This window comes from Melitaea cinxia, chromosome 10 (genome assembly GCF_905220565.1).
Source record: "Melitaea cinxia chromosome 10, ilMelCinx1.1, whole genome shotgun sequence".
Taxonomy (NCBI): domain Eukaryota; kingdom Metazoa; phylum Arthropoda; class Insecta; order Lepidoptera; family Nymphalidae; genus Melitaea; species Melitaea cinxia.
This window is the reverse complement of record NC_059403.1, coordinates 200071-214735: the sequence shown is the minus strand read 5'-3', so window position 1 is coordinate 214735 and position 14665 is coordinate 200071. Positions and strand designations below refer to the sequence as shown.

General features: G+C 45.1%; 1 protein-coding gene across 1 annotated transcript; it reads right to left on the bottom strand.

The window, feature by feature from the left end:
* Window positions 1–1090: 1090 nt before the first annotated feature.
* LOC123657140 (sodium-independent sulfate anion transporter-like) lies at window positions 1091–14665 on the bottom strand. Its single transcript, XM_045592718.1, has 10 exons — window positions 14425–14665; window positions 10898–11068; window positions 9876–10096; window positions 9419–9572; window positions 8856–9020; window positions 7767–7928; window positions 5099–5199; window positions 4284–4472; window positions 2045–2203; window positions 1091–1330 (listed from the first exon to the last, which is right to left on the bottom strand). The coding sequence occupies exons 1-10, from the start codon at window positions 14663–14665 to the stop codon at window positions 1091–1093; spliced, it is 1803 nt and encodes a 600-aa protein (XP_045448674.1).

Genomic DNA, 14665 nt, shown 5'->3' with positions numbered 1-14665 from the left:
CAAACATTTATGTACTTAGCCTAGACAAATTTTCGTTATAAGGGGAGTAGAATCAACGAATTATTAATACTAATGGTGGCCCAGTGGTCGAAATTCGACCATAATTTATTTAAATTATAAATTTGATTATTAAGGTTCTGTTGTCAAAACTGTACTTCTATAATAATAAACAAGCGTTTGTATGTCAAATACATGGTAGTGTATGTACTGTTTTTATTGATTTAATGTAGTTTGAATGCATAATTAAAAAAAAAAATATTAGTATTCTGCACACCGTCTCTATATAAACTATAAGTGAGCGAAATTTTATACGCCTCCGTTCGCGCAATTGTAGTAAAAAGGGGTACAAAGTTTTTGCTTCATGTATTAATATAAAAATTAAGGAAAGGATAAAAAATCATTTCAAAGTCAATTAATATTTTCTCAAGAAATATTTAATGTTTAATAAAACAAAACCTTAAATTCTATCTTGCTACAACACAAATTTTAATCGACATATTGATTTTATTAAACATATCAAATAATGATGACATACCAAATTACCAACATTATGTCAAATTTCCTTTTTTTGTTATGTACGGTACAGTTTAGAACATTTCATGGTCACTTGATGATCACAGAACTTACACAATCTTAATACTATGGTACTCTGGACCGATTAGTCCCTGCCGGTTTTTTTTTTTAAACAATTAAATATATTTTTCTTATCACTGTAATTAATGCCGGTAATAATAGTCTTTGGTTTAATAACTTATTTAAGTATATAAGCTTTGTTCCATTTTTATAATAAAGCAAATTGCAAGCTTATCTTGTAGTTCTTGTACCTACTTTTTTCCATATTTGTGAATCGCACAAAATGTTGCATCTGTATTTGGCAACAAAAGTTTAACACAAAATTTACAAGGAGCTCCTGCTCGTTTTTAGTGAGCAAACAATCTGTACTAACATTATGCTATATAAATAAACCTCTGTCGAAAATCGGATATTATAATACAAAAAAAAACTTTAAGTATCTTACAAATCCAGTGTCTTCTATCACAGTTTTTAATTTAAACGCAAGCACCAAGTATGTTGTCCTCCCAGAGACGAATCAGACTTTATCGTGGTCGCGTCCGCCGTGGCCCAGCAGCGAGGCTGAAGCGTCGTCAGCGTTGACCGCGGCGGGAGGTGCGGCGCAGTGCGCCAGCGCAGCGCGCAGCGTCGTGTCGCGCAGCGCAGCGGTGCGCAGCGTGGGCACGCGGCGCAGGCAGCGCGCCACGTCGGCGCTCGCGCGGAAGAACACGACCGGCCGCCCCGAGCCCTCCAGCTCCTGCACCAGTCGCTCGAGCACCTGGTTCAATGCGGTAGATTTGTTACCGAGAAGATACTAAAACAAAATGACCCCCCAACTCAAAAATAAAAAATTTCACAAGTTTTTGAATATCATATCAAAAATTGACCGCTCCAGCGGGGTTCGAACCCGCGTCTCCGACTTACCGTGTCGTTTAAATGTTTAAATGTTGTCGTTGAAATGTTTAGAATTCCTAATGTGGGTAACACAAAAATAAAAATCTTAGATATTAAAAATAGCACGGTGTCGTCTCCTGTCAAAGATTTTCATTGTAATATGAAACTTTGAATAGTTACGGGTTTCTGTAAAGAGCTCACTATAGACGGCGCCACGGTTCGCTTAAACCGAAAATTAAAAATTATCATATCGAAAATTTCGCTCGAGCGGGTGCATCGTTCCATAGCTTAATTGGCTAGAGCGCCGACACGGTAAGTCGGAGACGCGGGTTCGAACCCCGCTGGAGCGGTCAATTTTTGATATGATATTCAAAAATGTTTAGAATTCCTAATGTGGGTAACACAAAAATAAAAATCTTAGATATTTCACAAGTTTTTAGCAGGACAATAAGGGAAATAGCGCAACGTCGATAAGGCGATTTTTATAAAATACATAACACACAATTAAGGATATGCGTGATACACAAAGTAATCGTCCAGGTCCTAAAGCAAATTCAATCGACTGAAGCGCCCCAAAGCGACGAGCTGCGCGTCGCACCTGCTCGGCGGAGTGGTCGAGCAGCGCCAGCGCGCCGCAGTCCACGAGCAGCGCGCGCAGCCCGCGCTCGGCCAGCGCGCGCCGCACGCTCGCCGCCGCGCGCTCGGCGTTCGCGTACACCAGCGCGCGCGGCCGCGCCACCAGCGCGCCGCGCCCCGCCTGCGTACCGTGTTGTACGTTGACGACACTTCAGAGTGCCTAGTGCGAGTTTTATTCACAGAAACATGAGAGAAACGCGTTTATAGTGAAGATTATTTTGCATGGGGATATAAACACTGCAGCCTAGACGATTAACAATAGTATACGATACAATCGATACAGAGTCATCTAGCGGCAAACGCGAGAACTAGGTTGAAATGCCGAATTTCCCATACAAAATAAAGTTAAAATTTACATCCGTTATTGCGAAACGGATTAAAAAAAACTCGCACTAGGCACTTAGTACATTTTAAAATCGACCACTGCCTATAATGATGATCTCGCTCCGTACTTAGCATTAATTTTTAGCAATGCTCTTAAAGTGGTTTCTGTTCGAGATTTGTCAAAATATAGTAGTTTTCCCATTAAAAACAAAGGAAATCTAAATGATTCCAGTAATTATAAACCTGTCCTGAGGTAAAACTTTTAGAAAAAATATACTAAACTAACTTCTTTTTAACCGACTTCCAAAAAAGGAGGAGGTTCTCAATTCGACTGTATTTTTTTTTTTTTTTTTTTTTTTTATGTATGTTACATCAGAACTTTTGACCGGGTAGACCGATTTCGACAAATTATGTTTTAATCGAAAGGTGGTGTGTGCCAATTGGTCCCATTTAAATTTATTTGAGATCTAACAACTACTTTTCGAGTTATATCTAATAATGCGTTTTTACTTGACGCTTTTTTCGTCGACCTACGTTGTATTATACCGCATAACTTTCTACTGGATGTACCGATTTTGATAATTCTTTTTTTGTTGGAAAGGAGATATCTCAAGTTTAGTACCATGATAAGGAAACCAGGATCTGATGATGGGATCCCAGAGAAATTGACGGAAATTCTTGAAAATCCGCAATAACTTTTTACTGGGTGTACCGATTTTGATAATTCTTTTTTTGTTGGAAAGAAGATATCCCTAGTTTAGTACCATGATAAGGAAACCAGGATTTGATGATGGGATCCCAGAGAAATTGAGGAAACTTCTTGAAAATCCGCAATAACTTTTTACTGGGTGTACCGATTTTAATAATTTTTAATTTAATCGATAGCTGGTGTTTGTCATGTTGTCACATATAAATTTTATTGAGATCTGATAACTACTTTTTGAGTAATCTTTGATAACGCGTAGTTACTTGACTATTTTTTCATCGATCTACGTTGTATTACTTGTCGATGTAATTGAAGTCGGTTTTTTTTTCGTTTGCGAGCAAACACAATTATTTATTTTAAGGTTAACGGCGTTTTTGACAATGAACAATGTGGTTTCACTAAAAGTACGCTCTACGACAGATGCCGATGTAACTTCTCAAGCGTACGAGTATATATGACGCTCGGAAGAGGTCACAATATCCTATTGGTATCTTTTATGACTTATCAAAGGCGCGATTGCGTGGACCACGGGATTCCATAAAGTAAGTAAGCTTGAATATTAACGGTAAAGCTCTTAATCTCATTGATTCATATCTAACTAATAGCATTCAATACGTATCAATAAACAAAACGAAGTCTTCTGGATCCATACCGAAAATGGAAGTTTCTCAGGGATCGATTCTAGGTCCTTTTCTTTTTTTAATATATATAAATGACCTACCATTTTATGTTAAGCTTAATATTCAGTGCGGGCTTACAAAAATGAGCAAGATATGTGGATGGAGTGACATTCCATTCATGCAAGATATTTAAAACTAAAATCAAAAATGTGCCTATTTTAATAAAGCTATTCTTGATTTTGAATACTGTGTTAGACGAAAATAACAGCTTAACCTATAATAATAATAAAATATAAGTCCTTCAGAAGAAAAAAAAATCTGGGAGGAGTAGCGAAATGTTTATAAATTGTAGTACAATACGTCATTGTATTACGCCGTACGGAAGAGCACCAACAATATGAGAGATCAGAGATAATGATGATAATTAAAGTGAGATAGATGATGGAAATGTATAAGTCGAACATTTTACAAGTAGAGAAAATTTTCTTCATATTCAAATATTAGTCGATAAGTATCGAAGGCTCGTCATGACACTGGACGCGCGGCACCACCTGGTCAGTGGCCAGCCTCAGCGGCGGCAGGCGCAGCAGGTCCGCCAGCAGCGCCGCCAGCGAGGCGAGCGCGCCGCTCAGCACGGCGGCCTCCACGCTGGCGAGCGCGCCCACCGCCGCCGTCAGCAGCGCCACCAGCGCCTCGCGCCGCCGCGCCCGCCACAGCCGCCGCAGCCCGCCCACGTCGATCTGGAGGGTGGAGCCAGTCTGAATACTCATACGATTCGACTTTGACTTCTTGACATGAAATTGCTCACGTCACTCAGCCTGTTATCACAATACTGGGCATAGGCTTATTTCGCCATGAAGAAGAAGGATTAATTTGTTGTTTCTTTGTTTTTGGTCAAGCTCCGACCCTTCTCCCCACTCCTCAGCGATGGTATGTTACAGACTGAATCGTGAAATCGTGTAGTTGCTTTAGAGAATTTATCATCATCATTACAGCCTATCACAGTCCACTGCTGGACATAGGCCTCCATAAGTTTACGCCAAAAATAGCGTGAACTCATGTGTTTTGCCCATAGTCACCACGCTGGGCAGGCGGGTTGGTGACCGCAGTGCTGGCTTTGTCGCACCAAAGACGCTGCTGCCCGTCTTCGGCCTGTGTATTTCAAAGCTAGCAGTTGGATGGTTATCCCGCCACCGGTCGGCTTTTTAAGTTCCAATGTGGTAGTGGAACTGTGTTATCCCTTAGTCGCCTCTTACGACACCCACGGGAAGAGAGGGGGTGGCTAAATTCTTTAGTACCGTAGCCACACAGTACCCGTAGCCACACAGTACAGAGAATTTATACAAAACAATAATAATATACTTACCATAAATATAACAGCGCATATAAGAACAGACGATAGACACGCCTTCGGTATGAAGAAGAAATACTGAGTGAGGTAGTTCAGTGCCAACAACGTGATGATACCTGAAATATACAGAAATTGAATTGACGTTCAAAATAAAGCTTTTCGAATCTGTCTCACCGGTTGTAGATAAAGTTTATCCTGCACATAAGTTACGAAAAGGCGTTAACAGCGTGCGGTAGAATGGGAAATTAGAACGTGAAAGGCGCGCACGTGGGTAGTGCGCAAAACAGCGAGCCCAGCGCGTTGCACACGCCCAGCGTCACCATCTCCTGCGACAGTACTGGGCACTGCTCGACAGTTACCGGAGTAGAGGCCGGCGGCGGGCGTGCGCACGCCGGACGCGTGCGAGACGGCGGAGCGCGTGAAGGCGCCGCACGTGGGCATGGCGCGCAGCAGCGAGCCCAGCGCGTTGCACACGCCCAGCGTCACCATCTCCTGCGACAGTACTGGGCACTGCTCGACAGTTACCGGAGTAGAGGCCGGCGGCGGGCGTGCGCACGCCGGACGCGTGCGAGACGGCGGAGCGCGTGAAGGCGCCGCACGTGGGCATGGCGCGCAGCAGCGAGCCCAGCGCGTTGCACACGCCCAGCGTCACCATCTCCTGCGACAGTACTGGGCACTGCTCGACAGTTACCGGAGTAGAGGCCGGCGGCGGGCGTGCGCACGCCGGACGCGTGCGAGACGGCGGAGCGCGTGAAGGCGCCGCACGTGGGCATGGCGCGCAGCAGCGAGCCCAGCGCGTTGCACACGCCCAGCGTCACCATCTCCTGCGACAGTACTGGGCACTGCTCGACAGTTACCGGAGTAGAGGCCGGCGGCGGGCGTGCGCACGCCGGACGCGTGCGAGACGGCGGAGCGCGTGAAGGCGCCGCACGTGGGCATGGCGCGCAGCAGCGAGCCCAGCGCGTTGCACACGCCCAGCGTCACCATCTCCTGCGACAGTACTGGGCACTGCTCGACAGTTACCGGAGTAGAGGCCGGCGGCGGGCGTGCGCACGCCGGACGCGTGCGAGACGGCGGAGCGCGTGAAGGCGCCGCACGTGGGCATGGCGCGCAGCAGCGAGCCCAGCGCGTTGCACACGCCCAGCGTCACCATCTCCTGCGACAGTACTGGGCACTGCTCGACAGTTACCGGAGTAGAGGCCGGCGGCGGGCGTGCGCACGCCGGACGCGTGCGAGACGGCGGAGCGCGTGAAGGCGCCGCACGTGGGCATGGCGCGCAGCAGCGAGCCCAGCGCGTTGCACACGCCCAGCGTCACCATCTCCTGCGACAGTACTGGGCACTGCTCGACAGTTACCGGAGTAGAGGCCGGCGGCGGGCGTGCGCACGCCGGACGCGTGCGAGACGGCGGAGCGCGTGAAGGCGCCGCACGTGGGCATGGCGCGCAGCAGCGAGCCCAGCGCGTTGCACACGCCCAGCGTCACCATCTCCTGCGACAGTACTGGGCACTGCTCGACAGTTACCGGAGTAGAGGCCGGCGGCGGGCGTGCGCACGCCGGACGCGTGCGAGACGGCGGAGCGCGTGAAGGCGCCGCACGTGGGCATGGCGCGCAGCAGCGAGCCCAGCGCGTTGCACACGCCCAGCGTCACCATCTCCTGCAACAGTACTGGGCACTGCTCGACAGTTACCGGAGTAGAGGCCGGCGGCGGGCGTGCGCACGCCGGACGCGTGCGAGACGGCGGAGCGCGTGAAGGCGCCGCACGTGGGCATGGCGCGCAGCAGCGAGCCCAGCGCGTTGCACACGCCCAGCGTCACCATCTCCTGCGACAGTACTGGGCACTGCTCGACAGTTACCGGAGTAGAGGCCGGCGGCGGGCGTGCGCACGCCGGACGCGTGCGAGACGGCGGAGCGCGTGAAGGCGCCGCACGTGGGCATGGCGCGCAGCAGCGAGCCCAGCGCGTTGCACACGCCCAGCGTCACCATCTCCTGCGACAGTACTGGGCACTGCTCGACAGTTACCGGAGTAGAGGCCGGCGGCGGGCGTGCGCACGCCGGACGCGTGCGAGACGGCGGAGCGCGTGAAGGCGCCGCACGTGGGCATGGCGCGCAGCAGCGAGCCCAGCGCGTTGCACACGCCCAGCGTCACCATCTCCTGCGACAGTACTGGGCACTGCTCGACAGTTACCGGAGTAGAGGCCGGCGGCGGGCGTGCGCACGCCGGACGCGTGCGAGACGGCGGAGCGCGTGAAGGCGCCGCACGTGGGCATGGCGCGCAGCAGCGAGCCCAGCGCGTTGCACACGCCCAGCGTCACCATCTCCTGCGACAGTACTGGGCACTGCTCGACAGTTACCGGAGTAGAGGCCGGCGGCGGGCGTGCGCACGCCGGACGCGTGCGAGACGGCGGAGCGCGTGAAGGCGCCGCACGTGGGCATGGCGCGCAGCAGCGAGCCCAGCGCGTTGCACACGCCCAGCGTCACCATCTCCTGCGACAGTACTGGGCACTGCTCGACAGTTACCGGAGTAGAGGCCGGCGGCGGGCGTGCGCACGCCGGACGCGTGCGAGACGGCGGAGCGCGTGAAGGCGCCGCACGTGGGCATGGCGCGCAGCAGCGAGCCCAGCGCGTTGCACACGCCCAGCGTCACCATCTCCTGCGACAGTACTGGGCACTGCTCGACAGTTACCGGAGTAGAGGCCGGCGGCGGGCGTGCGCACGCCGGACGCGTGCGAGACGGCGGAGCGCGTGAAGGCGCCGCACGTGGGCATGGCGCGCAGCAGCGAGCCCAGCGCGTTGCACACGCCCAGCGTCACCATCTCCTGCGACGCGTCCACGCGCCCGCCCGAGCCTGTCGACACACCACCACCGCTACTCAACTATTCGTTCTTGTTTAAAAGTTAGCAATGATAGCCTTCACTAGTTTTTGTTCATTCTCCGATTACCAATTCACTTCACTCACTGCAGCCTAATACAGTCCACTGCTGGACATAGGCCTCCACAAGTTAGCGCCAAATGGTCTGAACTCGTGTGTTTTGCCCATAGTCACCACGCTGGGCGGGCGGGTTGGTAACCGCAGGGCTGGCTTTGTAGCACCGAAGACGCTGCTGCCCGTTTTCGGCCTATGTATTTCAAAGCCAGCAGTTGGATGGTTTTTAAGTTCTAAGATGGTAGTGGAACTGTGTTATCCCTTAGTCACCTCTTACGACACCCACGGGAAGAGAGGTGGTGGCTATATTCTAACTAAGGTAACCATACAGCACCAACTAATTTTGTTTTTTTGTTTTATACAACTAGGTCGGCAAACATGCGTACGGTTCATCTAAAGGTGAACGATTAGTTACCACAGCAAAATATAACTGCTTTCAAGCCGATTACCGCAAGCGCGTTACCGACCCCATCCCTTGTTCTCCCCAGGAGCTCTGGTCACCTCACTCACCAACTGGAACACAACACTGCTTGAAAGCAGTATTATTTTACTATGATAAAGTACCTCGACCTTACAGAATCTTCTGTAAGGTCGAGGTACTTCCCCAGTCTGGACTGCTCCAGATTTTGAACTGCTGTGCCATCATTTCTCACCGTCATAGGTTAACTGAAAGAGATTTCTTTTAGAAATAAGTTCGACCTTAGTCCTTACCAACAAATTTTTTGTAATTGAAAACGGTCAATGTGTTTTTAAGAGCAAAAAAGAATACATATGTGTGAAAGTACTAGTATAGCTTATTGTGCGGAATCGTGAATATCTAGATCGAGAAAAATAAGGAACACTACTTACTAAAGGCTTTTGCAATGGAAATGTTCGCAATCACCATGACGAACGGAAGCATAAGCAGGCTGGAACCTAGCGTCGTCGTCATCTCAAGAAAACCGACCGTTTGGTTATTCACTACCGTGCTGAATGGTGGCAGACTAATCTTAGGCAGGCCGGGCTCCACTTTACCTGCCGTACATAGATAAAAACCTTTTAATTCAAAGATATTTTAAGATGGCGTTATTTATTTACCCATCCTGTCAACACAGTACGTATCCAGTTTTCTGGCAACCTTGCTTCCGACCAGTACTATTTGTTGTGCGCTTGTGGCCTTATTTGTCCCCAAGGGACATCCCCAGTGTGAATTCCTCAGGCTTAAAGCAAGATATTTAATGGTGAGCCCCTCTTCAATTTTAGGTAATTAATAATTTCATAGAAATTCCGAAAAAAAAAATCAAGCGTACTGAACACTTAAGTAATTGTAGTTTGGCTGAGCCATTAAAACAATAAACTATTCTCTTAAAAAAGAGTAACATTCCGGTAAGTAATATACATAAAAATGTCATACATTATAAATTAAATTATACCTGACAATTTGAACAAAGGTTGCTTGGGGTCGTAGGTGCAAAAGGCGTAGGTGGAGGCGACGAACACTACTAACGCGTTGCGGGAGATTGAAATGAACCACAGCGCTTTCTTCAACTTGTAGCGCTTCGAGCTCACTCGAATATCTTTTAATGACTGTAATAACAAAGAAGACCTAATTTAAAAAAAAAAGTATGTAAAATACGTTAAAATAAATCATTTCAAATACGGCTGTCAAAAAATTGGCTTTTAAAATCTATACTAAAGTCAAAAAGTTAAATGGATTTTTTATTATACTACAAATAATATTTCCGCCTGCAAAAGCTTCTTTTAAGCACCAGGCGCTCTGGCCACTTTACTCACCACCATGACTGACACACCACCATGACACTGCCATTTTAATTTGCCGCTCTATGAATTAAGACAAAATGCAGAGGGCGGGGACTGAGGGGGCTTCACCCTGAGCAGCAGCAGCGTGGCGCAGCAGGCGGCGGACAGCGCGCAGTCGGGCGCGCGCGCCAGCCGCAGGCGGCCCGCCAGCAGGCGCAGGTCGGCGAGCGGGGACTCCGCCACGAAGCTCAGCCCCACCAGCCCCTTGAGCTGCGCCGCCACGATGATCAGTGCCGTCGCCGCCGTGAAGCCCATCGTCACCGCCGGCGAGATCAGATCCACCAGGAAATCTAACCGACGGCCAATATTTTAATTAAAACGGGGGTTTAGCAACGAGCAGCATCTGACGTCAGACGATCGTCGATAACTACGTTTTTTATACTAAAGGCGTCTCAAATGCGGTGCAGCTTATAATGTAAGAATAATGAAAATGTCACTAGATGTAGAATAAAAAACTTAAATGAATAATGTAACCTAGTAACCATTTTTATTAATTAAAACGAAATAATAATATATTTCTGACACTTGAAACCTTGTCTGTTTCTGTATCATGTTGTCGCAAGAAAATTAAATTTAAATATGTTGCGGTGTTTTTGTTGCGAGATCGCAGTCTTTACAATAAAATTTTAAACAAATATTTCTTAACATTTACAAATATTCCTAAATTAATTTGATCTTATCTTTTACAAACACACACGTATACTCGTATGTATAACGTAACACGGTCTTGTCATAAATCTAGTATAACGACGTCACTAACCTAGGCGTTGGCTTATAGTTTTCAGTTTTAGCGTTGTTAGCGGAAGTTGCCTAAGGATAGGTTTTTCAGAAGATTTAACAAACCTACATTAATGTAAATTTTAATAAAGCAACTATTTTACTGACAAATTTGTTTAAAAAAATGTATTACCACTATTACTATACTTAGTCATCAAGAATCATAAAAATGACTACTGATTCTTCCCTTGAAATTAACCAATGAAAAAATTATATGGAAATACAACGGCTGAGGGGTTTTGTATCAGAAACGTCAATACGAAACTGTCTTTATTCACCGTTCAGTTGCATATAAAATTTAAATATCCACTCACCAAGACGAAGAAGACCCATGAGTAGCACGATGCAGCCGGACAGGAAGGTGAGCAGCACCATGAAGTCAATGGGCAAGTCGCGACACACTTGCAGCGTGAACAGCGCCATGAGGCTCGTGGGCCCGATGGATACCTCCTTAACCGTGCCCAGCAACACATACAGCATCGTGCCTGCGTGGAAGTTTCTAATCCAGTTATTTACGTGAACGTAATATTACTAGTGATCGCCCAGCGGTCGAAATTCGACCATAATTAATTTAAATTATAAGTTGGAACATTAAACAAAAGAGTATATATGCGTGTGTATGTCGAATATATATAGATTTCATTCATGTATTTTTATGCATAATCATCATCACCATCGTCATCATACTTATAATAAAAATGTAACAGATCACTGTCTGTACATGGAAGATATATGAGAAAAAATATTATTGGGACCTTTATCAATACAAATAGCACCCAAAACAATAATTGTTAGAATTGCTATCTGTTTGTCTGTGCTTTTGTACACGCTAATCTCAGGCTTATCCAGCTTAGATGTGGTTTTCACTAATATTTTATGGTAAGTTTCACTTAACATTTAGTGTGTTTCATGTCAATCGATTTATAAATAAAACATTTATGCCAATTTAAAGAATCACATTGAAAATGTACCTAAATATCTAAACGACGGTGTTTATAATCCAAAACAAACCAAAAGATATATATCTACGATTTTTATTTTTGGGTTAACCACACATTAGGAAGGTGTCAGTGACACGGTCAGTCGGAGACGCGGGTTCGAACCCCGCTGGAGCGGTCAATTTTTGATATGATATTCAAAAATGTTCAAACGATATATCCAAAAAATGCTGTCCAAAATCACCATTCCATGCGGAAGCAGTCGCGGGCACAACTAGTTTTAAAAAAATATTAGCATTCTGCACTTATTCTCTGTATAAAACTATAAGTGTGAGAAATGTCACCCTCCTCCGTTTGCACAATTATCGTAAAAAGGTACAGTTCTGGCTTCACGTATTAATAATTATACTTATAGATATTTAGTGTTTGAAAATATAAGTGTCTGATTAGAAAATTCAACCATTCGTTCCTGTGTTCGGCCTCGTGTGTACGATTCTACGTTAAGAATGAGATCTCAGACATTTCCTAACTTCGATGTAAGTTAACTTCTATTCAGTTAAGTTCAACAGACTTCTTCTTAAACACAAGTAAATGAAGTAGTTTCCTGTATTTTGTTATCGAAGCGATTGTTGTGCTCTCAAAAGATACATCGACCCACTGTTTGAAGAGCCGATAATTTCACGAACAAGTTTGTTTTCTTCTTATGTGGACAAAGTGTGTGACAGTTTCACAAAATAATCTACGGATAGTACGCGTACATATTTACATAAACTATATTTACTTAAAATGTCAAGTGCGGGTTGACACTCGTTAAATTTAAATATTAATTTTCGGTTATTCTAATACTAGACATTCTAATACAAGATAATATTAGATTTACTTATCGTGAAGATAAGTTAAATTTTTTGACGACGCGTTGGCGCAGCGGTCACAGCACTGGCTATTGCGCTGGCGACCGCGGGTTCGATAGCATCGAAACTTTCAGTGTAAAGAAATCAGAGTGACAGAGATGGTCAACCTGTGAATATACTCTAGAGGAAAAAACATGTATCAAACTTGAAATAGTTTCTAACAAAAAGTAAGGAGTGAAATCTTACAAAGCATGAATTCATTACAATTTACTGAATAAATAACACGTTTTGTCTTTCATCCCCTCTTCCAAGTGAACCATTCCCAATTTCTTCAACTCTAACGGCCGAACCCAATATTCAGTCTATCTCTGGTTATGTCCTACTAGAGACAGAAACATCTATCTATCATTCATTTTACTGACCCAATAAACTTGTCGACGATAGGCAATCTTATCCTTCAAAGCTATCTATCGACGAGAGGGAGGATAGCTTACCAGGGATAACAGTTCGTATGAAAATGACAGTTTAAGCGTCCCAATAATAATAGAGTTCTATCTGTCAGTAACGTTGGTGATCTTTAGTAACAACAATATCCGATCTATAGTTTGCGGGGGATAACTAAGATTTATTAATTGCAAAAGTATTTTCTTTGTTTAAAATAAAATTAATTTCGAGTGAAAAATAATGGCAGACTCAAGTTCAAGTAGCAGTTCAAGTGATATTGCTCTTTTGCAACAATTAATTGAATAAAAATAATAAGTTTCTTGTGAAATAATACTTACTTTACTCATCTTGTGAATAAAACAAACAATTTGGTGAATCATTGTATAATTTGCAATGATTTGTATAATTTGAATTTTGATTTGTAAAAAAATTATACAAATTCAAACGAAACGACGATTCAATAAAACGTAATGGCCTCGTAGCGTCTTTTCGTGTCGTGTTAAAACGTTTCGTTACTAGATTTACCATGCACTTCATATTAAAATAATATCACTTATTATAAATTAAAAAGTCTGTGTAAAAATTAATTTGTCCATATTTTTATAAAACAAGATTACTTTAATATGAATAAAATTTGTATGACAAATTTAAATACTACAAAATATCTGTGTAACATAACTGAGGCCGTCTGTGACGCTGCGTGTACTGGAATGTAAGGGAGAGCTCAGGTAGCCGGTCTATCTACAGCTAACTGGAGATAGTAGTCCCTTATGCGAATTATTGGGACAATTACAAAGGATAGATAGTTAGTTATTAGCAGTCGATGATAACTACCTATCTCTATCTTTAGATTGAATATTGGGTTCGGCCGTAAAACTATAGATAGAAGAAGCCTTTGCCCTGCAGTGGGAAAAAGTAAAATTTGTGGTTCGTTTGTAATCAAAAGTTCAAAATACCATATTTGGACCAGTAGGCATGATTTGTCAATGTATTGCGATTATAATCACGAGAGTAAATTTTTAGCATAATTACGGTACGCATTAACTATTTGTAGATAATTTATTACCTATTTTGGATCGTTATCCTTAGAAATGTGTTTTAAATTTCATAACAAGAGTAAAGTTCATTTGTCACACTTAATAATTTTAGTTCCATCGCAAAAAATCTAGAATTTTGGACAACTGCGGACATTTTATTCACGCGATTTTAGTTAACACAATTAATATCTAAATTAATTAGGATATACGATAAAAGGGTCATAAACGGTTGTTATTCAACTGTTGTTAAAGATATCCATCTTCAGAGCGCTTTAGTGAAAAAAAAAAGATTGTGGGTAAACAACATCAAATGGGTATTGGCAGTAGTGGTCTTGCACGTTTATGAGTGTCAACGGTTAATGCAGACATATGAGAGTTTCTTGCCGATTCTCCTCTGCAGAATCTACATTCCGAATCGGTGGCAGCTTCACTTTTACAAAAATAATAATTTATTTTTAAAGTTTTAATTTGTAAAATGACGATACGAAAGTGCTCTTGGAGCCTACTTGAATAAAGCTATTTTTGATTTTGATTTTGATATCTTATCCTTACGGCAGTGAATAGTACCGACCTACGAAGGCGGAATAGAGTCCGTAGTGGACGGGCAGGTTGGCGAGCGCGGCGTAGGCGATGCTCTGCGGGACCAGCGTGAGGCCCAGCGTGACGCCCGCCACCGCGTCCGCGGCCGCGGCCTCGCGGTCGTAGGAGCGCAGCCAGCGGAGCGCCGGCAGCCGCCGCCACAGCGCCGCGCGCCAGCCGCCGCGCCCGGCCCCGCCCGCGCGCTTCAGCGGCACCGACTCGTCCTCCGACAT

What these genes read in the sequence shown, in the direction of transcription:
- LOC123657140 (XM_045592718.1), bottom strand. Translation starts at nt 14,665, where the DNA reads ATGTCGGAGGACGAGTCGGTGCCGCTGAAGCGCGCGGGCGGGGCCGGG. An exon ending in ACTCTATTCCGCCTTCGTAG is followed by an intron (nt 11,069 to 14,424) that starts GTCGGTACTATT and finishes ACTTCCACGCAG; the next exon opens with GCACGATGCTGTATGTGTTG. An exon ending in TCGACCACTCCGCCGAGCAG is followed by an intron (nt 1,331 to 2,044) that starts GTGCGACGCGCA and finishes GCATTGAACCAG; the next exon opens with GTGCTCGAGCGACTGGTGCA.